The sequence below is a fragment of the Trichomycterus rosablanca genome, chromosome 12 (assembly GCF_030014385.1).
Source record: "Trichomycterus rosablanca isolate fTriRos1 chromosome 12, fTriRos1.hap1, whole genome shotgun sequence".
NCBI lineage: Eukaryota > Metazoa > Chordata > Actinopteri > Siluriformes > Trichomycteridae > Trichomycterus > Trichomycterus rosablanca.
This window is the reverse complement of record NC_085999.1, coordinates 10,561,255-10,588,462: the sequence shown is the minus strand read 5'-3', so window position 1 is coordinate 10,588,462 and position 27,208 is coordinate 10,561,255. Positions and strand designations below refer to the sequence as shown.

Here is a 27,208-nt window from a genome sequence, read left to right as displayed (position 1 = left end):
TGTTGGGCCCTTAAGCAAGGCCCTTAATCCTTAATTGCTTACACTGTAAGTCGCTTTGGATAAAAGCGTCTGCTAAATGCCGTAAATGTAAATTTGACAGCGTCACAAACTAAACAATGATCCACAACCCAAAATAGCCACTACAAATCTGACCTTCTTCCAGTCAACCAATATAGTCCTTATAGAAACAGAACATACTGTTTCTATATGTCACCTACAGCTCAGTTGTGATGACACTGCTTTTCGGGGTGCCCTTTTTCATCATTGTGGTGTGTTATTGCTTAATGGCATGGACACTTTGTAGGTGACAATATAGAAACAGAACATACTGGAGTGGAGATCACACATAAACTTAGACTGAAAAAAACATTTCACCTTTAATACAACTATGACTATAGGCAAACAGCCTCTGTGGAGAGATATTAAGATGACAGTTCACAGATTATTGCTTCCAATCTGATTGCAATTGAGTGAATATGCCATGAAGAATGTGATAAGCTGCCCAAATCCAGGAATGCAAAGTTTGTAGAGATGTATCCTAAATATTTGCAGTTGTAATTGCTGTAATTTTACTGTATCATTATAGGTCATTAAGTGTAGTGAATGGCAGTAATATTGCATTTCCTACTACCACTTTATCTTTAGATGCCCAATTAGCCAATAGCATTCCTGGGGATTTGAACCCTGGATTTATTGATGTGCCAACCGAGCGTGTATATATACAGTCAGATATTGCAGTATGCTCTTTATATGAACACTTGGAACAACTTTATCATTAAATCATTCTGTAAATAAATACACTCAATGATAGAGTAATAAACTTTTCTGGGTACAGCTCTGGCAAATAAACATCCTTTTTAGTATTATACTGACATACTTCTTATTTTATAACTCCAGAACATACAAGTTAAATAATGCCTAAATAACTTACAAAATGCATAAACACATGGCAAACTTTCAGTAAACAAAGTTACTGATTTGGTCACAAACCCTGAAACAAATCAACAAGTTTACTATCTGTTATTTATAAAAAGCTACCACTTAAAGCTGTTTTAGTAAAAACAAGATAAGCTACTCACCTAATAGAACTCCGGAAGCCAGAGTTCCCAAATCTCTTCTTGGTGAACGCCTTTAAGGATCGAACAAACACAGGAAGCCACAGTGAGAAGGTAAGATGTGTGATTTGAAGAATTTCCAGACTTTGAGCTGCACAAAAAGCACAGTGTCTACTCTATCAGAAACTGTTTAGCATATTTTACTTGCTCATTTTTACTCCCTGTTATGCAAACAACACTTAAGCCAAGCAGCCAAACATGTAAGCATGAACATGTAAGAAAAATATGTAAGAGTACAGAATGAAGCACCAGACTCATGCCTTTCCAGTAATCCCAACTAATGCTGCAGGATACTGAGGCACCCCATTGTTGCTTAAACACTCTAGGAAATACTTGGGTTGTTTTCACACCCCTATTACAATGACTTTAACAGCACTTAAAAAGACCACCTTTAAATATGGCTTTAAGTATTTAGACCTTTAAGTATTTAGACTAAATATTAGAGGATATGATATTCTTTTTTTGCTTCACTGCAAAAGATAAAGGCTTTATGATATAACATTTAGCACAGATAACCATCACAAGAGTAAACTGCAGTAATTACAGAAAAATGCAAAAAGAAAATAAGAAGAATCTCTGATTTAACTCTCTTTTTGCCTTTTTCAATTGCCTATTGTTATTGATACAATAACAATTGGTCCTATTTTCAATAGAAGACTTCCTGGGAAAAGACATCACCTTTTCTCTTTGATGGCAGCATGTGTCTCTCTAAATACCCAATATAAGCCTCTGTGTCAATAGTACTTTTACACATATGCAAATCACCCATGCCATGGGAACTGATGCACCCCATACCATGACAGATGTTAGCTTTTTCACCTTTAACTGATAACATTTGGATGGTTCTTTTCATCTTTGGCAATTTAACATCAGTTTTTTTTCACCCAAAAAGAAGCTAAACTGTGGACCCGTTTTATCACATCATGCATTTTTGACCATCTGAAATGGGTTTGGTCACAGAGAACTGCATAGAATTTATATGAGTTTCATCTTGCATTTCTAGGTGCAGCGGCGAGCTGTGTTAGAAGACAATGGTTTTCTAAAGTACTTCCAAGCCCATGTGGCTATATTTTTGACAGTAGCATTACCGTTTCTTATCAAATGCTGTCTGAGAGCTTAAAGGTCATGCACATTCATCAGTGGTTTCCAGCAATTTTTGAATGGATTGGTAATCGCTCCTGAGGTTTGGCACAAAGTAATGAGCCCAGGCCCATCATTGCTTGTAAAGTTTGTTTCTTTATTAGGATTTTAATGTCATGTCTTACACTGGTTACATTCATGACATAAATGGTAGTTACTAATTACATAAGATTTATCAGTTCACAAGGTTATATCAAACACAGTCATGGACAATTTAGTGTCTCCAATTCACCTTACTTGCATGTCTTTGGACTGTGGGGGGAAAATGGCGCACCCGGAGGAAACCCACGCTGACATGGGGAGAACATACAGACTCCACACAGAAAGGACCCAGACCGTGCCGCCCCATTGCTTGTAAAGACTTGGACCCTCCATGAATTTCTTCTACTTTCATCAGTTAAATAAAGATTTAAGAGAATTAACAAATCACATGTTCTTCTTTTTACTGCATTTTACAAAACGTCCAAACTTCTTTGGAAATGAGGTATGTACAGTATGTGGCATGGATGTCTCAATGGACATGTGTTTTAAATGTAAAGACAAATTATGTACTACAGCTTTAAAATAACTAAAATATTATAATGCAAATAACACAAGACCATGATGTTTGAAAGTTCCTTTTGGTCCTAAATTTGACTGTCTAAACATGACAAGCAAAACAGGTTACAACATGCCTGCCTAGCTAAGACAGTAAACTGTCAAATTGCATATGGATAAGTATTCAGTCTTTAACATTCTTTAATGGCTACAAATTTGTACAAGTAATTGTTACTATTTTAGCTGAATTTAAAACATACTAAATTATGATTCTACATAAATTATAACTTGCTTTAAATAACGTTGCTTTAAAGTTTGAAATAATTCCATAAATTTGCAACTGAACAAAAAACCTGATAATTATTCATACTTTAAACACAGCATCAGTACTGGTCTATCCCCCGCAGGCAGAGCATGATGGCGGAGTTAGAAGTGCTCAGTAAGCAAAACAGGTAGAACAGGCTAGGCTGGGAGCAACAGGTGCTGACTGAAAATCCTGTGGTTTTCTTCTTATTGTTTATTTCAAATAGATCAGTGTCTACACTCAGTGTTATACGTAAAGGGCTGGGGGTGCACGTTCAATCCAGCCAAGCAAGAGCACACCTGATTACACTTTGATTACACGTTTGATCAACTGGTTTCAGTCTTCAAACAGTAGATGAGTGCTCGTGTAAGGTTGGAGTGAAAACCTGCAGCCTCGGTGGCCCTTCATGTGATACATCAAAGAACAAATAGGCTATTTTTTAAAGACGTGAAACACACAGGCAGCATTAGCTACACAATAATGAGAAATTAGCTATGCTTAAGTATACACAATATACTAGTATTTATTCCTTATTAGCCCAGGAAGTAAGGAACTGCAGCACCCCCTAGATTCTTTACAGTCCTCGCAGTTGCCCCAAGCCAGCTGACAGTGGAAATAAGCTGAAAGTGGTAATATTGTTTGTTTATTAGGATTTTAACGTCGTGTTTTAAACTTTGGTTACATTCATGACAGAAACGGTAGTTACTCATTACACAAGATTTATCAGTTCACAAGTTTATATAGTACACAGTTATGGACAATTTAGTGTCTCCAATTCACCTCACTTGCATGTCTTTGGACTGTGGTAGGCAAGGACGGATTAAGGATAGTCTGGGCCCCTGGGCCCCTTTTTTGTAGACAGTTTGCTACTATATTTTACTCCTTCTATATCTTAATGGACTGGCGACCTGTCCGGAGTGTTTCCTGCTTTTCGCCCAGTGAATCAGACCCACCGTGATCCTTAATTGGATCAAGTTGTGGTTAAATTTACAATGAATTAATGAATATGCTTATCAGTTTTCTTTGTAATTGTGTGTTTTACAGGGGGCTCATCACTAATGTCCCTGTGGAGCGATCACATGACCACCTGCCTTTTCTGACGTTGGTGGGAATGCATGATTAGATCCCTGTGGGCTCTCATTTGGGCTGTGGATTTTCATTTGGTTTCTTTTATAGTTTTCTGTTATTTTAATTTCTGTTATTTTGGCCAGCCATTACATTTTTAACTACTTCTGTTTTGTTTGTTTGTTTGTTTGTTTGTTTGTTGAACAGAATGTAAATGTATGGTACATGTAAAGTATATGACCTCAGCTAGATCTGATGAAAAGATAAACTGCCACTTTGGTTATGCTGTAAATGTGTGCAGCGTAAAACCTAAATGTAGTCTTTGTTCTCTAATTTTAGCTTAAAAAAAAAAAAGCATTCTTCATTGTGAACCAACGTTAGCTGTTTTCCAGAGTAGTTCTCTGGTTCACCAGACCACATTTTTTCTCTCTTTCCGTAGCAACACACCTGTACCTGGTATTCAGTTTTCTTAATGTCATTATCCAGGCATGTGGGGAGGTGGAGGAGAGCAAAAATGTAGACCATCTACAGCAGTGATGTCAGGCCTGGGAAACCAGTCTCTAATAAACCACACGGCAAATTAACCAAGTCAGAATTTGACTTGCAGAACGCTTAGACTTGGTTAAAGAAATAATAAAGAAAACAGCCTGTAGTTCCTAATGCGCCCACTAGTATGCAGCAGTTGGTTAGTTGTCATCCCGCCGTAGCATAATCATAGGAGTGTCTTTATCTAGGTCATGTAAAGTAAATAAAGAGTGCTGAGTATTTTAAATGTGGGCAAATTACTTCTTATTTTGGGGAGTTAACAATAAGCCAACCTGATTAATGTCACAGCAAGTGGCTGTTGGTTGTTAGAGTAAAGAATACTTAAGGACACTATTCATCTACTGCAAGCTGAAAATTAATTTGTTGCTTGTAGAAAATTATAAGCAATAAATGGTCAAACATTTAATGAAAATCTACTGTATATGTATGAATTTATATAATTAATTGCACTATATTCCTAAATCAGACTGCTGCAACTAATACTGAACAGCATTGTAATACATGCTGTGATATGCTATAAGGTAGAATATTTGGACACAAATTTTGTTCTTGTGTTATTTAACAAAAATATTCATGGAGATCCATTTTTACTTAAAGACATGTTGTTTTTTCATGCCTTGACCACAGGCAAACTGTACTCTTGGTGAAGCCACCAGATGGAAGACAAGAATTTGATGAAACCCTGACCTCTATATACACTTTATGGCCAGACGTATGAATATTAAGCCCAGCTATTTAACCACACCCATTCAGAAGATGTGCTTATCAGACCACAATAACTTTACTACTGTGCCCAGGACAAATAGCAAAAATACCACCGAAAGCACAATGTGTACTGTTAAAGGTGGTGAAACAACTGCCAGAGAACAAAAACGGACAGCAAAATCTTTATGGCTTTAAAATATGTGTTTATCCACCTACTTCATGAAAGAGACACTTCATTACAGGACAGCCCAGAAACAACCACTGCTCATTCAAGGTTGCTACTGACCACATCAATGTTTACACTGTTTTTGGGTATAATATGTGGAGGGATGAGACATAGTTAAATGTTATGGCAAAATGCACAAACTGCACAGAATTACCTCCAAACTGTAAAGCATGGCATTGTGTGTTTGGGTTCTTGAGCTAGTACAGCTTGCAGTCAAGGAAATCCTAAATTCCTAATTGTATTTTTAGCAGTTTACTATCCAAAACTCTATGAAAGTTTGGATAATGAAACAAGACATTGGTACAAAACAAGTAAATTGCCAATATTATCGTTTATAATAATTTGTAAACTGTGTATTTAAAATGTGCTGCAGTGCAGTTGTTTTTGTGATATTAGTTTAGACAGAACTCTACAGATGTGAAACATGAAGTACACATTGACCCAAAACATCAACATCACAAAGATTACCAGTTATATAGTGGTTCATAATTTATAAGTTGTTGTTTTTTTTTTACTATTTATTATTTATTTTATAATTTATTTAAAGGTTACTTGACTTATAGCCAATCTTGATTTCTAACCTGCTAACTGACCCTATCTGTAAAAGCAAAGCAGAAATGCATATACCATGTTCCCAGAGCCACTGAGTGATGAAGGAATGTGGGCATGTGACAGACTCTGAGCCTTTCAGAACACTGGAACAGCTCGTGATTTTTTTGTATACACACACACACACACACAACCTGTTAATTATTTTAAAAAAAAGACCCAATGACACAGTACCCTTCTCTGCAGGGGAGCAAGTGGCACCATGCGGCTCTGAATTAGTTCTAGCAGAGCACATCAGCCATCACAATGAAGCAGTGTGTATGTGTGAGAACCTGATGTCACAGTGAAGGCATTTACATTTACCCCTCATGAAATAAGAACAATATTTGTTTAGTTTTGTTTCAGTGTTCAGGCGCAGCCATCTCACACTGAGAAAAGAATTAACAACACCACAAGAATTCACATTTGTGTTTTCAACATCAGTAAGGAAGCAAGTCTGAATTCAGTTATAAAATAACTAAAGCAGTCATTAAAATGCTTGTTTCATGTTGTATTTTGTTTATAATGCACAAAAAAATAAAAACAAAGAATTCTTGGACAGCCAAACTAGTCAAGATTATTTTTTTTATTTTTAGTAGCCATTAGTAGCCAGAGTAATGGGTCAAAATTTAACCACACTTCTGTGAAATGCTTATTATTTCTCATTATATAAAAACCTCCACTGAATACTTGTTTCATCTAACTATGCTTGTAAAAATATGGCACATCCACTAAATTACAGTGAAGCATTTCAGGCCAACAGTGGTTTATTAAATAGTTTATTATGGTCAAACACTGACCTCTCCAGTCCATCTCTTAATAATCAGCTAAGCACTTCATCTGAACTGTGATTTGTGTTACATATATTTTTTACTGTTTCACATTTAGTATTGTTACATTGGTTATCAAACTATATAGACACATCAATGATTTTCAAATCAAAACCTTTAAATACCACCAACCGAGTTCTTGCAAAGGAACATTACTTGACAAAATGCAGTAGCCTGTGATTGCAGTAAACATTTACTATTTTATGTTTCTTCAGCCCTGCAACAATCCTGGTTCTTTTTTTTTTTTTAACAAATATTGTAAATAACACTGTGACAGGAATGCAACGTGAGGGGGAAGAGTTTGTGGAATGGACTGAAAGGTTTATTACTGGTTACACCTGTGGGAGGTAATTAACCCGCATATTTAAACCTGTTTTCGAAATAGCCTATTACACACTACACGCGTCAGTATGCAGTATACAGTATGCGACAAAATTGATTTTCCAGTACGCGAAAGATACCCAGATGATGTAGTACTCTAACCAAAATTTCCTCTACACAAACACAGCTATGTCATTAAAGAGTGATTTTTTTTTCTTTTTCCCAAAGTGGGAAGTTGTGTTTGCTGAAAAGCAATAAAACCAGTAGAATCGTTTATCTGAATCCCAAATCCTCTTCACTGGCCCTGCTGACAAACTTGTTACAAACACATTTAGCATATATGCAAACACATCTCTTTTTTTGTGTAGTAGTGCTAATTTCCCAAGGTCAACATTTTTTATTTAAAATGTAGCGAATTACAATTCTTAATACAAAACATACTTAAGTAAAAGTAAAATTACTGGTTGTAAAATCTACTTTAAAAAGTACAAGTACACAAAAAAACTACTCAATTACAGTAACGCGAGTAAATGTAATTCGTTACTTTCCACTTCTGCCGATCAGTTGTGTAGTGTGAAAACAAGGACTCCCGAGTGCAGGAGATCCAGTTGTGTAGTGTGAAAACAAGGACTCCCGAGTGCAGGAGATCCAGTTATGTAGTGTGAAAACAAGGACTCCCGAGTGCAGGAGATCCAGTTATGTGGTGTGAAAACAAGGACTCCCGAGTGCAGGAGATCCAGTCGTGTAGTGTGAAAACAAGGACTCCTGAGTGCAGGAGATCCAGTCGTGTAGTGTGAAAACAAGGACTCCCGAGTGCAGGAGATCCAGTTGTGTAGTGTGAAAACAAGGACTCCCGAGTGCAGGAGATCCAGTTGTGTAGTGTGAAAACAAGGACTCCCGAGTGCAGGAGATCCAGTTGTGTAGTGTGAAAACAAGGACTCCCGAGTGCAGGAGATCCAGTTGTGTAGTGTGAAAACAAGTACAAGTTGTGTAGTGTGTGAACTGTACAGCGATCTGAACGACTTCAAAGTCGTGTAGTGTGAACTTGGCATTAAATATCTGAATCAGTCTGCCAACTGGCAGCGACAATGAGAACGCAGGATACGAGGTACGATTAAATAAAATATATTTGTTGAAACAATTTCATTAAAGCAAGTGAATGATAAAGCTGAGAAACAGAACCGGTTGGCCTTGTATTTACATGTTCTGATGTCAGCTACAATGTAGACAAGCAGGTTCATTATTTCCCCAAACACACACAGCAGACTTTAGTGCTAAATCCAGTGTGATGGGTTAAATAATATATGATTTTTATTTATTTATTTTGTAACCACAACATTCTACCTAAGGCACCTTAAACCCCAAATGTTTAAAATATTTTCTCAATATTACATTACATAAGATTATAGTAAACATTTGTAATGAAAGTAAAAATATACTGCTGAGGTATATTCACCTCAAGAAAGCTTTCCTCTGTGGTTGTTCCATGAACTATTGGAAAAGTCTTTCGACCATCTGCAAAATAACCAAATTAAAAGTTCAACGTCTGCATACATAATATTTCACTACAATAAACAACTGTTTTTATTATTAAATTTGAGTAAAAGCTGTTGATTAGGAGTGCTACACTGTAAGCCGGTCATATTTTATGGCAGTAAATGAAAAAAAAATGAAATAAAAAAGTTAAAGTTTAAAACATTTGTTTTTTAGTAATACTTTTGTTTACTGTTTATGATTGTATGAAAAAAACTCTGAGTTATTTAATAATTTTGTGTTTTGTTTGTTTTACTAAAAGCCAGAAAAGTGGAACTCTTAACTGTTTCTATCAAAAGAAGAAAAAAATCGCATTTTAAGAAGTAAAAACACGTTCAGCTCATATAAAAGCTCCCTGTTTCTTGTGCTCACCGTCACTGTTCAGTTTGACAGTGAAGTGCTGCTTTTTTATCTAGTGAATCACTCGATATAACTCAGTGCTCAAAACACAACATAGAAACGTGTTAAATTTTATTTTCTTTAGTATCTGAGCTCTTGTACAGACGCTGTTGCAGTGCAGCCACATTGTTTAATATTTATTTACTCATCTTTATATAGTAAATATCCCCGGAAGACGAGCCAAGTTACCTCAGCAAAGATCCACACGATGGCGCAAAAACACCACAAACATTCTGAAAACGGTTTATTTGGTCAAATTTCCGTTTATTATCCAAACTGTCATAAATAACAAACAAAGAGTACAAATTATTATTTTCATATATGAAACTGCAATAAATTATTTCATTTAAAATTTCAATAAGCAGTATTATAATACGCATTAAAATAAATGATGTGTCGGTTTAGTGATTCGATAGTTCATTACTACGTAGTCGCTCATAGGTCTGTCAGTCACGTGTGTTAGCGAGCTGACGTCACCGACGTGCCACTGTCTTAGTGGTGGTAAATTCGGTTCATTTTATGACTCGGGTTAATCTGAGTCACTCAGTAATATGATCCGATTCACTTGGGTCAGTTGAGTCACTTGTACTGACATTCTGATTGCGATTGATTTACTGCATGAAAATGCATCCAAATATCACTTGTCTTCCGTCCTCATCTTCTGTAAATAAATCCTTCTCTCTTAATTCTCTTGGCACCTCACACTTCTCTTGCCAGTGACAAGTTGACACTTTTCTAAGTTGAATCTTGATCATGCAGGAGAGGGGGGGAGTGGACCAGTGGCGATTTCTCTAAGACTGCAAGGGAAGCTCAGCTTCCCCTAAAATGTCAAAAATTAAATGGTCAAATATGTACAGTTGTGTTAACATTTCATTGACTACAAATGCGTTAGAACACGTTCATCTCGAAGACGAGCTCGTTCAGAATCAGCTACTTATCACAAATCGACTGACTCGAACTTCTCATACATTCCCATAGCGTCAATGCATTTGCCCGCAGAAGCTGAGCGTCTATTCACTAAAATGGAACTGCATGGAAAGGTTTTTTTCATTGCTTCAAAACTCGCCGGTCATTGGATAAATGCCACGATTTTGTCCCGCCCCCGGATGCTGAGCGTCTCTGGGGGTGAATGGGTCTGGACGCTGAGCTTCTGCAAGATGATTGGAGGATCAGTCGAAAGGCTGAATCCCGGTTTGATTGACAGCTATTTTGATCTCTACACCATCACTTAATCACTGGGAGCTTCAGTCCCATCGCGGATTTCGCGAGTGAAGTCGAAAGACAAACTGCAACCCAGTTCAGGCCATTTTCTTAAAAAGGAACAGAGGGCAGAATTTATGTATAAATAAATTGACAAATTTTATGATTTTAAGCCGACAATGAGCTTCCCCTCTTTGAAAGACCAGCAGGCGCCACTGGAGTGGACTCACCTACCAATGAGATGGGTGTATTAATGGATCAAGGGTTTAAAATTACCATGGGGGCTATGATACTCCTTAAGTGGTACAGTGCTAAAGTAGCCTGTAAGCATTTGCATTTTAATAATAATATAACTATATTTTGTTGTTGTTTTGCTTACAAGAATATATACTGCATTACTAATCTATACCACTACTACTGATAATAATAATAGCATGTGCATAAAATCAGCCACATAACAAACACCAGTGAGCTTAACTGCTTGTTTATTGGAATATTTATCTTATTACTTAGATTCACGGACTGGAGTAAAGTCGGTTCAGCCAAATAATCTGAGTCTGCGGTGTTCCAGTGAGCCTGATCACTCGCCTTGTGTACTTAACAGCAGCCAGTAGTGATGGGAATTTCGGCTCTTTTTAGAGAGCCGGTTCTTTTGGCTCGGCTCACTAAAAAGAGCCGGCTCTTTCGGCTCCCAAGATGGCTCCTTAGATTTTTTTGTTGCTTAAATTAATTTATTACCAAATTACATGTAAAATGAATTACTAATGTAAAAAAACATTGTATCAAATGTTTATTATTTAAATTGCTTTATTTATATACTCAACATGGAACAGAGTGCTCCAACAATAAATTATAAAATACAAAAACAAAGACCCATCTCAATTAGACAAAAAGATCTGATTGTGTATATTATTTGTACGTTTGCATCTAAAGTGGGACAGCATGGTGGCTAAGTGGTTGGCACTGTCGCCTCACGGCAAGAAGGTCCTGGGTTTGATCCCCAGGTGAAGAGCCCGGGTCCTTTCTGTGTGGAGTTTGCATGTCTTTCCCGTGTCCGCGTGGGTTTCCTCCGGGTGCTCCGGTTTCCTCCTAAAGACATGCAAGTGAGGTGAATGTTCCTGTCATGAATGTAACCAAAGTGTAAAACCTGACGTTAAAATCCTAATAAACAAAACAAAATAAACAAGCATCTAGAGTGAAACAACACAACATCAACGAAGCATCACTCAACAAAATATAAATGAAAATGTGCAAAACAAAAAGAAAATCCAGGTGAAAGCATTGATCCTGTTTCTCCTTTCTGTTATGATCTGCCCTGTTAAAAAAGATTCTCTCTGAGGGGACAGATACACAGTCTATGTGCCATCACATGTATAAGATGTGGGTAGACTGAACACTTGGTCTCCCAGTGAACACTTGGTTCAGTGGGTCTGAACTTCTCTGTAAAAGGGGCTTCTCGTGTCCAAACTTTACTATGTTTCCTCTCACTCATTTTCCTCACCTTTCCAGCGTGTAATGTCTGGCTGTGTAAAGCGCTGAGTTCTCTCTCTCTCTCTCTCTCTCTCTCTCTCTCTCTCCCTCCTGTTCGTGTGCTCACTGTCTGTCTGTGTGTGTGTGTGTGTGTGTGTGTAACCCCTCCCCTCCTGCTCAGTGTAATTACACAAACGCCACCACGTATCTTGACCAATCACGTGCGGTTTTGACAGAAAAAAAAATCCGGAAAAAAACGAATCGGCTCCCAGTCAGGAGCCGGATCCCGTCGTTCACTTTAAAGAGCCGGCTCTTAGAGCCGGATCGTTCGCGACCGACCCATCACGAGCAGCCAGTCAGAGGACGTGATTCCTGAGTCAGTAAAAAGATTTGAATTATTTAACCCGGGGTGATTCAGGAACCGCCCAGCTCTACTTATATATTGATTTTTGTCCGCGGTTTAGTAGAAGTAGAAGCAAAGACTTCTGCATTATTTTTTGTATTCTTTTGAAGTAATGAAAGCTGGAGAAGCAGATGCGAAATGAGAGGAAACCAGACCGAGGCAAACTCAGCTAGGATGCCAGGAATCATTGTTTGGATAAATGATCATCTGTTAACAGCACTGATAAGCTAAGTTGGTTGCGAGCGGGTGGAACAGCGACCATGTTGCAGTTGTAGCGGTAAATGTTTGTATTGTTGATGCTGCTTATTTTGCACAAAGAGTACTCAGTTTTTGTCTGTGTCTATTTACAAGTACAAATAAAATACATATATTTGAAATTTTACATAACTGTACTTGATTACTGTCCTGATTTGCACACACTTAAAAACAATGGTACTTTAGTCGAGACGATGGTTCATTTGTATAAAGGTTTCTGTGCATTATGAAATGTAGGCCTAATCATCATCAGAAAAACAAATAATGCAAACCACATTTAATGATAATCCACAATTTTGTTTTGTGTCCTTGATGCCACTTAAAGCTAGCAGAAGCATATATTAATCTCACTACTAAACTTTATCTTGGATCTGATTAATATTTTTTCATTCTTTTATTTCTGACAGAAGATTGTAAGTTTTTGAATACTTTTCTTTGCACATACATAAATAGGGGCAATTTATGGAAATTAGTGTAAATTATACATAGGTAAAATACAAACGCACCTTACGTACTTTGCGCACCTTTCGCAAATTCACGCAATTATCCTAATACGTAGGTCAGGTTCGTGAATCGGAGCATGCTTAGTGAGGCTCTCATTCCGTGTTCTGGTGAATGAGAGCTCTTTACTTTTGACTTTGTGCTTCTAAATGTAAACACAATAGCATCTATTTTTTTATTTTGAATTAACAAGGACACATGTATTAGGTCACTATTAAAAATGTACATATTTATTCACCCAGCAAACACAACTACGAGTTAGCCGCTTGGTGGTGATGGATACTTTACTTATCCCGAGGGAAATCACGCCATGATGGTTACGTTGTGAGAAAACAAAGCACCCAGAAACAAGAAATCTGACAAAAATTTATGTATTACAATATTAATATAATGAAGAGTTATAAATACAGAGTGCTTATAGAAACAGAAATCACTGCAATTAGCTTAGCAGCTAACACTAGCGATTAAGCTAACAAGTACCCGTGTTGTTTACTTTGGGTATCAACTCGCAGCTATAATGTCTTTCGTATAGTTAGTGTACTGAACACAGTGCACAAGTCTTTATCTTCCATAATAATAATAATAGTTATGGTGTATGAGTTATTTGGGTTTTAATGTGAACTAGTTGGCTAGGCTAGGTCTTGACACCTTCACACGGCTCTTCTAACCTTAATACTTGGGGTGGACGGATCAATCCAAATATCGATATCGAGTATCAGTACTTCGTTTTACTTTTTCTCCGCTACATTCGGTACGTTTCTCCCGTTTTACAAGAAAGTAGAAAGCATGTTTGTACAGTAGCAGCTCCTCTCACACCTTACATGCTCATCTTACTCCTCCTGCTGTGCTGTTTTGTTGTCGTACCGTCACGTGACTAAGGGCACTGAGAGAGCGAACACGTGTAGCAGTGAGTGAGAGAATGACAGAGAGAGAGAGAGAGAGAGAGAGAGAGAATGGGGGTGAGAGAGAGGAGCCGTGTGGGGATAATTTCAGAAAAGTGCAATGAAAGGGATGAATTATGTTTTGTTATTATACTGTATAATTGGTTCTGAACAAAAACTTCAGACTTAGTTCATTAAAGTAATAAATGCCCTACTCTTCTACCCTACCCTAAATCTTGACACACTGCTCTTCCCTACATAAAAGTAAACAAACTGCTTTATAAGTAAAAAGTACAGTAAACATTTGACTTAAGGGCTGTTCTTAAGTCAAAATGTTTATTAGTTAAACCTATTTTTCTTATAAGAAATAATGTAAATAGAATTAATCCTTGCCAGACCTCCCAAACCCACCCCCTTACCTAACCTTTCTAATGTCTTAAATGGTCTTTTTTGTTATAAATACAGATGTATTTTCCCTTAAATCTTAAATAATAGAATAGACATTCCTGTAATAAACAATAATAAACAATACACATCACATTACAGTAACGTGTGCTGTACTATACACCATAATACATTTCCTTCTCTTTTATAAAATGTATCTACCAGAAACAACAACTCTCATATTTCTCTATTATTTCCTTCTTTATTTTAATAGTGTTGTATTTTGTGGTTGTGATTGCACGAAAGAAAGAATACTTTACTCGACTCCCTTCTTCTCTTTCACTCACTGTCCCCTCTGCCTGATACACAGTGACACCTACTGGCAGGAGTAATTATATAACACACCAAATAGTAATAGATTAATTTTCTCACCATTATGCTTTCTCTGCACCTTCTTTGGGGCCATTTTAATATTGAATTTTACAAAATATAAATAAAACACAGTAAAAAAACAGTCTGCTGTCAGAATGTTCTCTCACTATGTATACAGAGAGACGGTCGGAGTCAACTTGTTCGTGACGTCACGTGTTTCGCGAATTTTGGTTCGTAATCCGAAATTTGTTCATATGTTAAGTTGAAAAAATCCCTCATAACCCAAAATGTTCGTATGGTAAAGTGTTCATAAGTCAAGGGTCTACTGTATCGGTATTAGTATTGGCGATACTGGCCCTGTGTTTACTTGGTATCGAATCGACACCAAATTTTGCTGTTTCGCACACCACTACTAAACATACAGCAGTGTTATAAATGGTAAACATGTAATATTGTTCTTTTTTCCCAAGTAAATCAGATGAAGTATCACAAAAGCAAACAACAACATTGAGAAAATATCCAACTTAACAAATCATGACAAGTCAGCTTTCACAAAAAAGCTTAAATCTTTAATATAATCTTGTAAAAACAAAAAGTAGAATCAGTTTTGTCTTTCACACAAATTCCAGGCTTGTGGTATTTGAAGAATCCCTTAGTAATTTAGTCGTTTTTAAAAGTGTAAGTAACTGGGAGCAAAAAGGCAGTTACAATTCAAGTAGTAATTAAACACAATAACATTACTACTATAGTTGGCAAATATTTCCCTGTTATGCAAAAGTGGGTAAGTGCTTTATGCTTTGGAGAGTGCCACAACAGTGAAACGAAGCTCTTGAGGATCCCGTGCCATAAATTTCTTGCAGACCTCTGCTGCATCCTGAAAGACAAAATAAAATCATTTATTTAATTGCCCTACTACCACAAAAATATAAAAAAATTAAAAAAGCCAATTTCCCGAAAAGCTGATGCATTTGTAACATGAAATTAAAAGAATGTTTTTTTCAAACCTTTATTTTACTGTCAAAATTACAAAGGAAAGATTTCAAATGTTTTTACTAACCAATGTGTTTATATTTTGTATTCAATGCCTGCAACATACTCAAAAAGTTGGGACAGAGGCATGTTTACCACTGTCACATTTTTTGTATGTATTAAACTTTTGAATTTATTGGAAACTGAGGACACTTATGGCTGCAGTTTTGCAAGTTTAAGTTTATCCCCATTCTTTCTAAATACTAAACTTCAACTGCTCAACAGTTGAACAGTTGGTCATTGATGCCTGATTCTCCTCATCATGCAGGCAGGTCAGTCACAATATTATAGCATGTGCAAAATAAGTCCATTGTTTATGAGTCCATGCTATTGCTTAAATAACCCCAGACTTACAGCCCTAAGTGTCAATGGTATCTTTGCACATATTCAGGTCCCAATGCCATGGGCACTGATGCACCTCATACCATGACAGCTGTTGGCTCTTGTACCTTTTACAGAAAAGTCTGCTTGAGCTGAAACGTGACTCATCACACCATATCATGTCTTCACTGTCTTTTGGTGCATCCGAGATGAACCTAGATAACTCTTAATTAATGGATGGCTGCTGTTTTCAGATTGTATTTCAGGTCTGCAGCAAAAAACTTCTGAATTACCTCCACGCCCATGTGACTATAAATCACAGCAGCATGACAGTTTCTCATTTAATACCATCCGAAGGTTTAAACATTCAACAACAGTTTCCAAGCCTAAATGTTAAATTCATAAATGTTCAATAGTTAACAAATCACCGAATCACAGTTGTTTTTATTGCATTTTACAAAATGTCCCAGCTTTTCTGAAAATGGGGTTTGTATTTTGTATTTTTAAAATGTTTGTTTTTTATTTCAATTACAAATAAAAATTAAAATACCTGAATAACAAAATATAATGTAATTGTTGAAACAATTTCATTAAAGCAAGTGAATGATAAAGCTGAGAAACAGAACCGGTTGGCCTTGTATTTACATGTTCTGATGTCAGTTACAATGTAGACAAGCAGGCTTATCATTTCCCCAAACACATATGGCAGACATTAGTGCTTAATGCCCAGTGGGATGGGTTAAATGGTTAAATAATAGATAATATTACAGTAAACAGAAGTATATTCACCGCAAGAAAGCTTTCCTCTGTGGTTGTTCCATGAACTATTGGAAAAGGCTTCCGACCATCTGCAAAATAACCAAATTAAAAGTTCAACGTCTGCATACATAATATTTCACTACAATAAACAATTTTATTATTATTATTTATTTATTACAATTATTATTCAATTTGAGTAAAAAGCTGTTGCTTAGGAGTACACTGTAAGAAGGTCATATGTTTTAACAAAATAAATCAGTATATATTATTTGCTTACCCAACTCATATAATTTTCCTCCAACATTTACAAAGGATATAAAATGCAGGTCCACCTTTTCATCTACATTTGGAGCCTGTAAGACAAGCAGGGTTGTCAATGCCTTTTGCCCTGTATTCAGTTAAAAACTGTGTGAAGTTTGATGTTTTAACTAATTAAACTGATATTTTATTTGTATACAAGTGCTAATTTTAAATTTGATTGTTTTAAAAAAAGTTAGGAACGAGTTACATCATTTACAAAATTGTGTTATTGTTTAGAAACTGAAAACACCAACAGTCATACTTGCAAATATAAGTTCCCATTTTTTTGGCCTGTGGTAGCCTAGTGGGTAGGGCTTTGGGCTATCAACCGGAAGATTGGCGGTTCAAATCCAGGCTCTGCTATGTAGCCACTGTTGGGTCCTTGAGCAAGGCCCTTAACCCTGTCTGCTCCAGGGGCGCCGTAAGTTGGCTGACCCTGCGCTCTGACCCCAGCTTCCAACACCAGCTGGGATATGCGAAGAAAGAATTTCATTGTACTGTACATCTGTATATGTACAGTGTATCACAAAAGTGAGTACACCCCTCACATTTCTGCAAATATTTCATTATATCTTTTCATGGGACAACACTATAGACATGAAATTTGGATATAACTTAGAGTAGTCAGTGTACAGCTTGTATAGCAGTGGAAATTTACTGTCTTCTGAAAATAACTCAACACACAGCCATTAATGTCTAAATAGCTGGCAACATAAGTGAGTACACCCCACAGTGAACATGTCCAAATTGTGCCCAAATGTGTCGTTGTCCCTCCCTGGTGTCATGTGTCAAGGTCCCAGGTGTAAATGGGGAGCAGGGCTGTTAAATTTGGTGTTTTGGGTACAATTCTCTCATACTGGCCACTGGATATTCAACATGGCACCTCATGGCAAAGAACTCTCTGAGGATGTGAGAAATAGAATTGTTGCTCTCCACAAAGATGGCCTGGGCTATAAGAAGATTGCTAACACCCTGAAACTGAGCTACAGCATGGTGGCCAAGGTCATACAGCGGTTTTCCAGGACAGGTTCCACTCGGAACAGGCTTCACCAGGGTCGACCAAAGAAGTTGAGTCCACGTGTTTGGCGTCATATCCAGAGGTTGGCTTTAAAAAATAGACACATGAGTGCTGCCAGCATTGCTGCAGAGGTTGAAGATGTGGGAGGTCAGCCTGTCAGTGCTCAGACCATACGCCGCACACTGCATCAACTCGGTCTGCATGGTCGTCATCCCAGAAGGAAGCTGACGCACAAGAAAGCCCGCAAACAGTTTGCTGAAGACAAGCAGTCCAAGAACATGGATTACTGGAATGCCCTGTGGTCTGACGAGACCAAGATAAACTTGTTTGGCTCAGATGGTGTCCAGCATGTGTGGCGGCGCCCTGGTGAGAAGTACCAAGACAACTGTATCTTGCCTACAGTCAAGCATGGTGGTGGTAGCATCATGGTCTTGGGCTGCATGAGTGTTGCTGGCACTGGGGAGCTGCGGTTCATTGAGGGAAACATGAATTCCAACATGTACTGTGACATTCTGAAACAGAGCATGATCCCCTCCCTTCGAAAACTGAAGGTAAAGGTGATGGACTAAACCCAATTGAGCACCTGTGGCGCATCCTCAAGTGGAAGGTGGAGGAGTTCAAGGTGTCTAACATCCACCAGCTCCGTGATGTCATCATGGAGGAGTGGAAGAGGATTCCAGTAGCAACCTGTGCAGCTCTGGTGAATTCCATGCCCAGGAGGGTTAAGGCAGTGCTGGATAATAATGGTGGTCACACAAAATACTGACACTTTGGGCACAATTTGGACATGTTCACTGTGGGGTGTACTCACTTATGTTGCCAGCCATTTAGACATTAATGGCTGTGTGTTAAGTTATTTTCAGAAGACAGTAAATCTACACTGCTATACAAGCTGTACACTGACTACTCTAAGTTATATCCAAGTTTTATTTCTATAGTGTTGTCCCATGAAAAGATATAATAAAATATTTGCAGAAATGTGAGGGGTGTACTCACTTTTGTGATACACTGTATATATGACAAATAAAGGATATCTTTCTTTCTTTCTTTCTTTCTTTCATAGCGCATTTCCTTCTGAAATACTGGGTAAAATGGGTTGTTCCAGACATTGTTCTGATGAACAGCGTACTTTGATTAAAAAGTTGATTTTAGAGGGAAAAAACATAGAGAAGTGCAGCAAATGATAGGCTGCTCCGCTAAAATGATCTCAAATGCCTTAAGGTGACAACCAAAACCTGAAAGATGCAGAAGGAAGCGTGGAACTACTGTTTGAATGGATCAAAGAATAGCCAGAATGGCAAAGGTTCAGCCAGTGATCACCTCCAGAAAGATCAAGGAACATCTGAAGTTACCAGTGAGTACAGAAGATGATTAAGTGAAGCCAATTTACCAGCAAGAACTTTTTGCAAAGTCCCGTTGTTAAGAAAAAGACGTGTCCTGAATGGGTTCAAATTTCCCAAAGAACACATTGACTTGTCCAAAGAGAAATGGCTCAACATTTTGTGGACTGGTGAAAGCAAAATTGTTCTTTTTGGCTCAAGTGGCCATAGACAGTATGTCAGATGACCCTCGAGCACTGAATTCGAGCCAAAGTACACTGTGAAGCATGGTGGTACAAAACTATGATATGAGGATGTTTTTCATACCATGGTGTTACGTCTATTTATCACATACGAGGGATCATGGATCAGTTTAAATATATCAGAATACTTGAGGAGATCATGTTGCCCTATGTCGAAGAAGAAATGTGCTTAAAATGGGTGTTTTAACAAGACAATGACCCAAAACATCTTGGTTACAGACAAACAAGATTGAGGTAATAGAGTGGCCAGCCCGATCCCCTGACTTCAATCCCATAGAGAACTTGTGGGCTGATATCTAAAGTGCTTTTTTTTAGGCAAAACCCAAAAATGCAGAAGAACTGTGGAATGTAGTCTAATCATCCTGGACTGGAATACCTGTTCAGAGGTGCCAGAAATTGATCGACTCCATGCAGCACAGATCTTGGAAACAATTGTTATGCCACTAAATATTAGTTCAGTAATTTAAAGTAAAGTGAAACCTCAAACATTTTCAGTTTATAGACAGATTTGTTGAGTTTTTAAAGAAAAATGCTGGCACTGCTATTTTTTTTGAACAGCCTAATATTCATTTTTCTTAACTTTCTGTAAAGGATGAACACAAACTGGCTAAATGTTTTTAATGTTTTGATTTAGAATTAAAAGTGTAGTATTTTCAGTGCATTTGCATTTATGGAAATAAAAGTTATTATAATGATTTTGTGCTTTATTCACTTTTTTTAAAATCACTGCTATTTTTTTTAACACTACTGTATGTATATATATATACACAGTATATAAACCTATAAACCTATATAAAGCTTTATTGGCAAAAAAATAAGACATTACATTGATGTGATGCTGCTGTCAGAAAATTCTAACCCCCAAAAAACAAAGATCCAATTCACATCTTTCCAACAGATAAATAAATCCAGTTTATCACAAGATTTTGCAAACACCAACCTCTGTCTGTCCCTCCTGTGCACTTGACTCATGTGTTACTCGGATACTCTGGTTTGGGAAACAAAAAACATTAACGTAAAAATACACACAGGGCAATTTAACTGCTAAATTAGTGTATTACTAAAAGTGTCTTCCTAATGCAAAATGCATACAAAATATTTCAACTACCTCATCTTTTTCTAGGAAGGCTGCTTTTTCCTGTGGGTTCATCTTACAGGACTGCAGTATAAATTCCTTTAGTGGTGAATTAGGTTCTGCAAAACAATTATTTGCTAAAGTTTACTTAAATACCAGTACCCCTGAACACGTCATTGTTTATGTCATTTAATTCTATGCCAAGGACAATATATTTTTTATAAAAAGCACAGGAACATCTTTAAATCTATAAAAAATTGTGGATCTATGAATATGCAAATAAAAAAAATAACATTTTCATTTTCAAATCTGCTAAAATTGTTAGAACAAAGGTTTTGTTTAGGAAATTCATAAGAGCGTTAGTAGATACATGATAGTTCTCAGCTTAAGTGCTTAGTAAAGAGGTGGGATTTTAATCGTCTTTTGAACATAGTGAGAGACTCAGATATTCAGACAGACAGAAGAAGTTCATTCCTCCACTTGGGTGCAAGTACTGAGAAGAGACTTGATGCTTGACTTCCCCAAGTTTTGGGTGGAGAATCAAGACGAGGAAACACCTCAATATCCTCCAGTTACATAATAGCAAGTATGTGCGGACTGGTATTCACTGGTAAATGGGAATGGGATAACAGCGTTGAAGTCTAAATTTGTATTTTAACAATATTATTAAAAAACTTAATTGTAGCCAAATGTGGTACAAGAGCCTGAAAATGTAACACAATTTCAAAATCATCTTTTTGAGTTCCGAGGTACCAAAGGACACTTACCAAACTCCAGATGTGCTTGGTTATTTGCTACAGCGTGAATCAACCCTATTGTTCCACAGGCATTTCCGATAGTTTGTTTCATGAAGTACACGTCTGATGACACTTCTTGTCCCTGTGCTTTAATCTTCGCCTCCTCCTCTAGTCTAAATGACTCGTACTGCAAAATAAAATAAAAAACACATTACTTATATACACAGCCACATCCAGTTCAGACACAAGTGAAATTCATTTTCTTAATTTAAAAAAAAGTTACACTCTTTATTTGGCTGGTGTATGATTACTTTTACCCTGCTGTCTTACCCAGCAGGTATCTCTATAATAAAAGCACAAAGGTTCCAGCTTGGCTTAAATAATTTTTTTTTTTTTTTTTCTTTATATTTTCAGCAATATAAAGAAAATATGTGAAAATATGAAAACATATACAGCAAAGTTTGCCTTCACATTAAAACTCGACCATTTAGAAATAGAAAATGTGTCAAGTGGGCATGTTCCTTATTTGCATTATACTGATGAAAGATAAAAGATTAGAGATGTGTGTAAGCAACATGAGGTCATGGAATCAATACTGGTGGTGGTTGTGTGAAGGTGGTAGCAATATTTTCCAGGCACACATGAAGCTCATTATTTATTATAAACTGAAAGTTGTTGAACAGGGTTGACAACTATGCTGAATACTGCAAGACAAAGTACATTTAGAATTACAGAGTGTAATTACACGGCCATTTTATTAAAATCTGTAGGCCTAAATAGAACCATAAAAGACAACAGAGCTATACCTTTTCTGTCACAGGAAAGAGAAGCAGAACAGCACATACAGGCCTTGGAACCATTGAAAGAAGGTCAGGATCCAAACCGTACACATCTCCAAACTGCCAGCTAGGAACCAGTCCCAATTGTCGTATAAACTGAAAGACATAATAGATAATAAACGATATGTAAAATCTAAATATCACATCAATATTTGATTGTTAAAAAATCCTTGTGCATTCGTATGAAAATGTTCCCCTTTTGCTGCACCAGTCTTTACCATTTAAGGACTTCTATCATGTTGATTGTGGAAGAAGGTTTTGAGGATTCTCTTTTATTCAGCCACAACAGCGTTATTAAGGTCAGGCACTGATACTGAAAGATTAAGAATACTTACAATCTGAGTTTGTTATTTTGGAGTTTAGATCAAGACTTGTAACCATTTCTTTATCGGAATCATATGCTAACATATGAAAATGCCTCCTCTAAGCTTTTGTCACAAAGCTGGAAGGATGCAATTCTCTAGAATGTCATTGTGTGCTTTATCATTACGACTTTCTCCACTTAACCTTAGAGTTTGCACTTAGGCATGTTGGGTTATGCTGGTAGCTACCAAATATGATTTGTCCATCAGTCTGCCAAATGGTGATGTGTGTGTTTCCACTGCTTCCAACTGAGTCCAACTGCATGTGCTTTTCAAACCTACAGCGGACACCTGACATTGACTTCACATGTCTGCCTCAGAAAACACATCTGCTTTATTTTATTCAATAGGTGTGGCTGAAATAACTAAAATGGGTGTTCACATACTTTTATCCATGCAGTTCGCACCCAAGAGAAATGAGTAATGTATTGAAACAATCTTTTTTTAACACAGGGTTGATTCTCAGAGTTATAATTCCATTTTCACTTTAACAAAAAGTGGCACTGCATTGTAATTCATGAAGATCTAGGATAGATCCTTTCCCCAGTCACTGTGAAGAGTTTAGCATATTCTGCCATGTTTTCTCCTACATCCTAAAAACATGCCAAAAAGTTAAATGACAGCTCATAATGCCACTAGGTGTAACAGGGCGAGTGAATATTGTGAGGCAATGCACATTATCCAGTGTATATTGCTGGACTTAATATTTCTTAGTGGTGATAAACCCTCAATAACCCTCTAGCATTCTCTTCATTGGCTTCCTGTAGCTGCCCGCATTCAGTTTAAAACACTGATGCCAAAAATGGACCAGCCCCAAGTTACCTTCGAGGTCTGATAAAACCCCGCTCTGTACCACGCAACCTCCGAGCCACTAGTCTCGCTCCATTTGATCCTCCACCCAGAACTCGAGGAAGACGGGCATCAAGGCTCTTCTCTGTACTTGCACCCAAGTGGTGGAATGAGATTCCCTTGTCTGTCCGAACATCTGAATCTCTCATCTGAAGACGATTAAAAACCCACCTCTTTACTAAGCACTTAAGCTGACTTGCACTTACTAATGCTCTTTATTTCTTGCATATAAAACACCTTTGGTTCTAAGAGGGTTTTCAGCAGATTTGTGTTCTTGGACTTGTCTTTTTTTAAACTAGAGTAAGGTAAAGTTCACTATGGAAGCACTTTTGTAAGTCGCTCTGGATAAGAGCATCTGCTAAATGCCGAAAATGTTTATGTAGATGTAAATAACACTGCGAGCAAAGATCTAAATAGATAAAACATTGAGGTTTCATTAAGGATTGTTCAGCGGCGTGTTCTGTTTATAACCTAAAACCTCCATCATATGTCATTTTAAATCACAGCAACAGGAAACTTTACATACAAAAGTAGTATTACATTTTCTATTAGAAAATAAACTTTATTAACAAATCTGGTGCAGCTTTTACTTATGAACTTTACTCATGTATAAGTGGTGTCTCTCCTCCCATCACTATGAGATAAAGCAGAAGACAATCTTTTCTATTTGTCTTTAAATAATCAGTCCAACATTTGATGATTTGATATAACATTTATGACCTACAAACACATTTGGTGTAATAAATTGGTGTAATAAATTCGGTTATACTTTACCAGAACTTAGTCAGGACATCTACTCACCTGGTTCATAACCTGAAAGAGACAGAAAACAAAACAAGTTATTTAGATAAACACTATTTTATAAGTTTTAACATACTGACCTGAGGTGAGAGGTGTTAAATAAAGTACATAAATATTTTAATACAGACTCTCGCTGTCTTGCATATTTATACATTAGCCAACCAGCTAGCAAACTGAACGAAGAATAAGCATACATACGTCTGGATTAGCTTCCAGTGGTAACCAACGCTGTCCGTCCATTTTAACCAAACACGGCTGATTAATTTACTGAAACTACAGGAGATTTCTGGAGAAGGTGTGTAAGTGATTTACTGTCAGTTTTCTTAATGACCAAATAAAAATCATGGGCTGCACTACAGTGAACGCTACAACTACAACCTTTCAGTTCCAACTTACCTCAGACTTCAAATGAAAAGTCCCGTGTGGTGGCGGTTTAAGCAAAACTACAACCTGAGCATGAAGCCATACTGTTACTGTACAACATCTATTCACACCCTCACTCATTCACTCATTCACTCACACCTTCACTAAATCACTCACTTATTCACTCAATCATTTACTCACACCCTCACTAAATCACTCACTTATTCACTCACTCATTCACTCACACCCTCACTAAATCACTAACTTATTCACTCACTCATTCACTCACACCCTCACTAAATCACTCACTTATTCACTCACTCATTCACTCACACCCTCACTAAATCACTCACTTATTCACTCACTCATTCACTCACACCCTCACTAAATTGCTCACTTATTCACTCACTCATTCACTCACACCGTCACTAAATTGCTCACTTATTCACTCAATCATTTACTCACACCTTCACTAAATCCCTCACTTATTCACTCACTCATTTACTCACACCCTCACTAAATCACTCACTTATTCACTCAATCATTTACTCACACCTTCACTAAATCACTCACTTATTCACTCAATCATTTACTCACACCTTCACTAAATCACTCACTTATTCACTCTCATTTACTCACACCCTCATTAAATCACTCACTTATTCACTCACATTTTCACTAAATCACTCACTTATTCACTCACTCATTTACTCACACCCTCACTAAATCACTCACTTATTCACTCACTCACACTTTCACTAAATCACTCACTTATTCACTCACTCATTCACTCACACCTTCACTAAATCACTCACTTATTCATTCACTCATTCACTCACACCCTCACTAAATCACTCACTTATTCACTCAATCATTTACTCACACCCTCACTAAATCACTCACTTATTCACTCACTCATTCACTCACACCCTCACTAAATCACTCACTTATTCACTCACTCGTTTACTCACACCCTCACTAAATCACTCACTTATTCACTTACTCATTCACTCACACCCTCACTAAATCACTCACTTATTCATTCACTCATTCACTCACACCCTCACTAAATCACTCACTTATTCATTCACTAATTCACTCACACCCTCACTAAATCACTCACTTATTCATTCACTCATTCACTCACACCCTCACTAAATCACTCACTTATTCACTCACTCATTTACTCACACCCTCACTAAATCACTCACACCCTCACTAAATCGCTCACTTATTCACTCACTCATTCACTCACACCCTCACTAAATCACTCACATATTCACTCTCATTCACTCATACCCTCACTAAATCACTCACTTATTCAGTCACTCATTTACTCACACCCTCACTAAATCACTCACTTATTCACTCACTCACACCTTCACTAAATCACTCACTTATTCACTCACTCACACCTTCACTAAATCACTCACTTATTCCCTCACTCATTTACTCACACCCTCACTAAATCACTCACTTATTCACTCACTCATTTACTCACACCCTCACTAAATCACTCCCTTATTCACTCACTCATTCACTCACACCTTCACTAAATCACTCACTTATTCACTCTCATTTACTCACACCCTCATTAAATCACTCACTTATTCACTCACATTTTCACTAAATCACTCACTTATTCACTCACTCATTTACTCACACCCTCACTAAATCACTCACTTATTCACTCACTCACACTTTCACTAAATCACTCACTTATTCACTCACTCATTCACTCACACCTTCACTAAATCACTCACTTATTCATTCACTCATTCACTCACACCCTCACTAAATCACTCACTTATTCACTCAATCATTTACTCACACCCTCACTAAATCACTCACTTATTCACTCACTCATTCACTCACACCCTCACTAAATCACTCACTTATTCACTCACTCGTTTAATCACACCCTCACTAAATCACTCACTTATTCACTCACTCATTCACTCACACCCTCACTAAATCACTCACTTATTCATTCACTCATTCACTCACACCCTCACTAAATCACTCACTTATTCATTCACTAATTCACTCACACCCTCACTAAATCACTCACTTATTCATTCACTCATTCACTCACACCCTCACTAAATCACTCACTTATTCACTCACTCATTTACTCACACCCTCACTAAATCACTCACACCCTCACTAAATCGCTCACTTATTCACTCACTCATTCACTCACACCCTCACTAAATCACTCACATATTCACTCTCATTCACTCATACCCTCACTAAATCACTCACTTATTCAGTCACTCATTTACTCACACCCTCACTAAATCACTCACTTATTCACTCACTCATTCACTCACACCCTCACGAAATCACTTACTTATTTTCACTGCATTTCGTTGCATTGTACTTGTACATGTGTAAT

The 27,208-nt window shown here is 37.2% G+C and overlaps 1 protein-coding gene and 1 long non-coding RNA gene across 3 annotated transcripts; both read right to left on the bottom strand.

Annotated features, from left to right (window-relative positions):
• Positions 1-11,298: 11,298 nt before the first annotated feature.
• LOC134324580 (uncharacterized) lies at positions 11,299-13,995 on the bottom strand. Its single transcript, XR_010014191.1, has 2 exons — positions 13,807-13,995; positions 11,299-11,598 (listed from the first exon to the last, which is right to left on the bottom strand). It is a non-coding gene; the product is annotated as an uncharacterized LOC134324580 (long non-coding RNA).
• A 1,327-nt stretch (positions 13,996-15,322) lies between these two features.
• On the bottom strand, positions 15,323-24,829 carry uchl3 (ubiquitin carboxyl-terminal esterase L3 (ubiquitin thiolesterase)). 2 transcript variants are annotated; one of them, XM_063005587.1, is made up of 9 exons: positions 24,646-24,829; positions 24,448-24,459; positions 22,403-22,531; positions 21,627-21,783; positions 20,893-20,978; positions 20,725-20,772; positions 17,162-17,237; positions 16,915-16,973; positions 15,323-15,649 (listed from the first exon to the last, which is right to left on the bottom strand). In XM_063005587.1, exons 1-9 carry the CDS (start codon positions 24,685-24,687, stop codon positions 15,566-15,568), a joined length of 693 nt encoding a protein of 230 aa, XP_062861657.1. In that variant the 5' UTR covers positions 24,688-24,829; the 3' UTR covers positions 15,323-15,565. The 2 variants fall into 2 exon arrangements, with proteins under 2 accessions (XP_062861657.1, XP_062861656.1); XM_063005586.1 differs by lacking the exons at positions 24,448-24,459; positions 24,646-24,829 and adding an exon at positions 22,654-22,673.
• Between the last annotated feature and the right edge of the window lie 2,379 nt (positions 24,830-27,208).

Bases quoted from the DNA above. Each gene is read 5' to 3' on its own strand.
- uchl3 (XM_063005587.1), bottom strand. From the start codon at position 24,687: ATGGACGGACAGCGTTGGTTACCACTGGAAGCTAATCCAGAC. The intron at 20,979-21,626 runs GTAAGTGTCCTT...ATTGTTTTGCAG, and splicing joins CCAAGCACATCTGGAGTTTG to AACCTAATTCACCACTAAAG. The intron at 20,773-20,892 runs GTAGTTGAAATA...TTCCCAAACCAG, and splicing joins CCTTCCTAGAAAAAGATGAG to AGTATCCGAGTAACACATGA.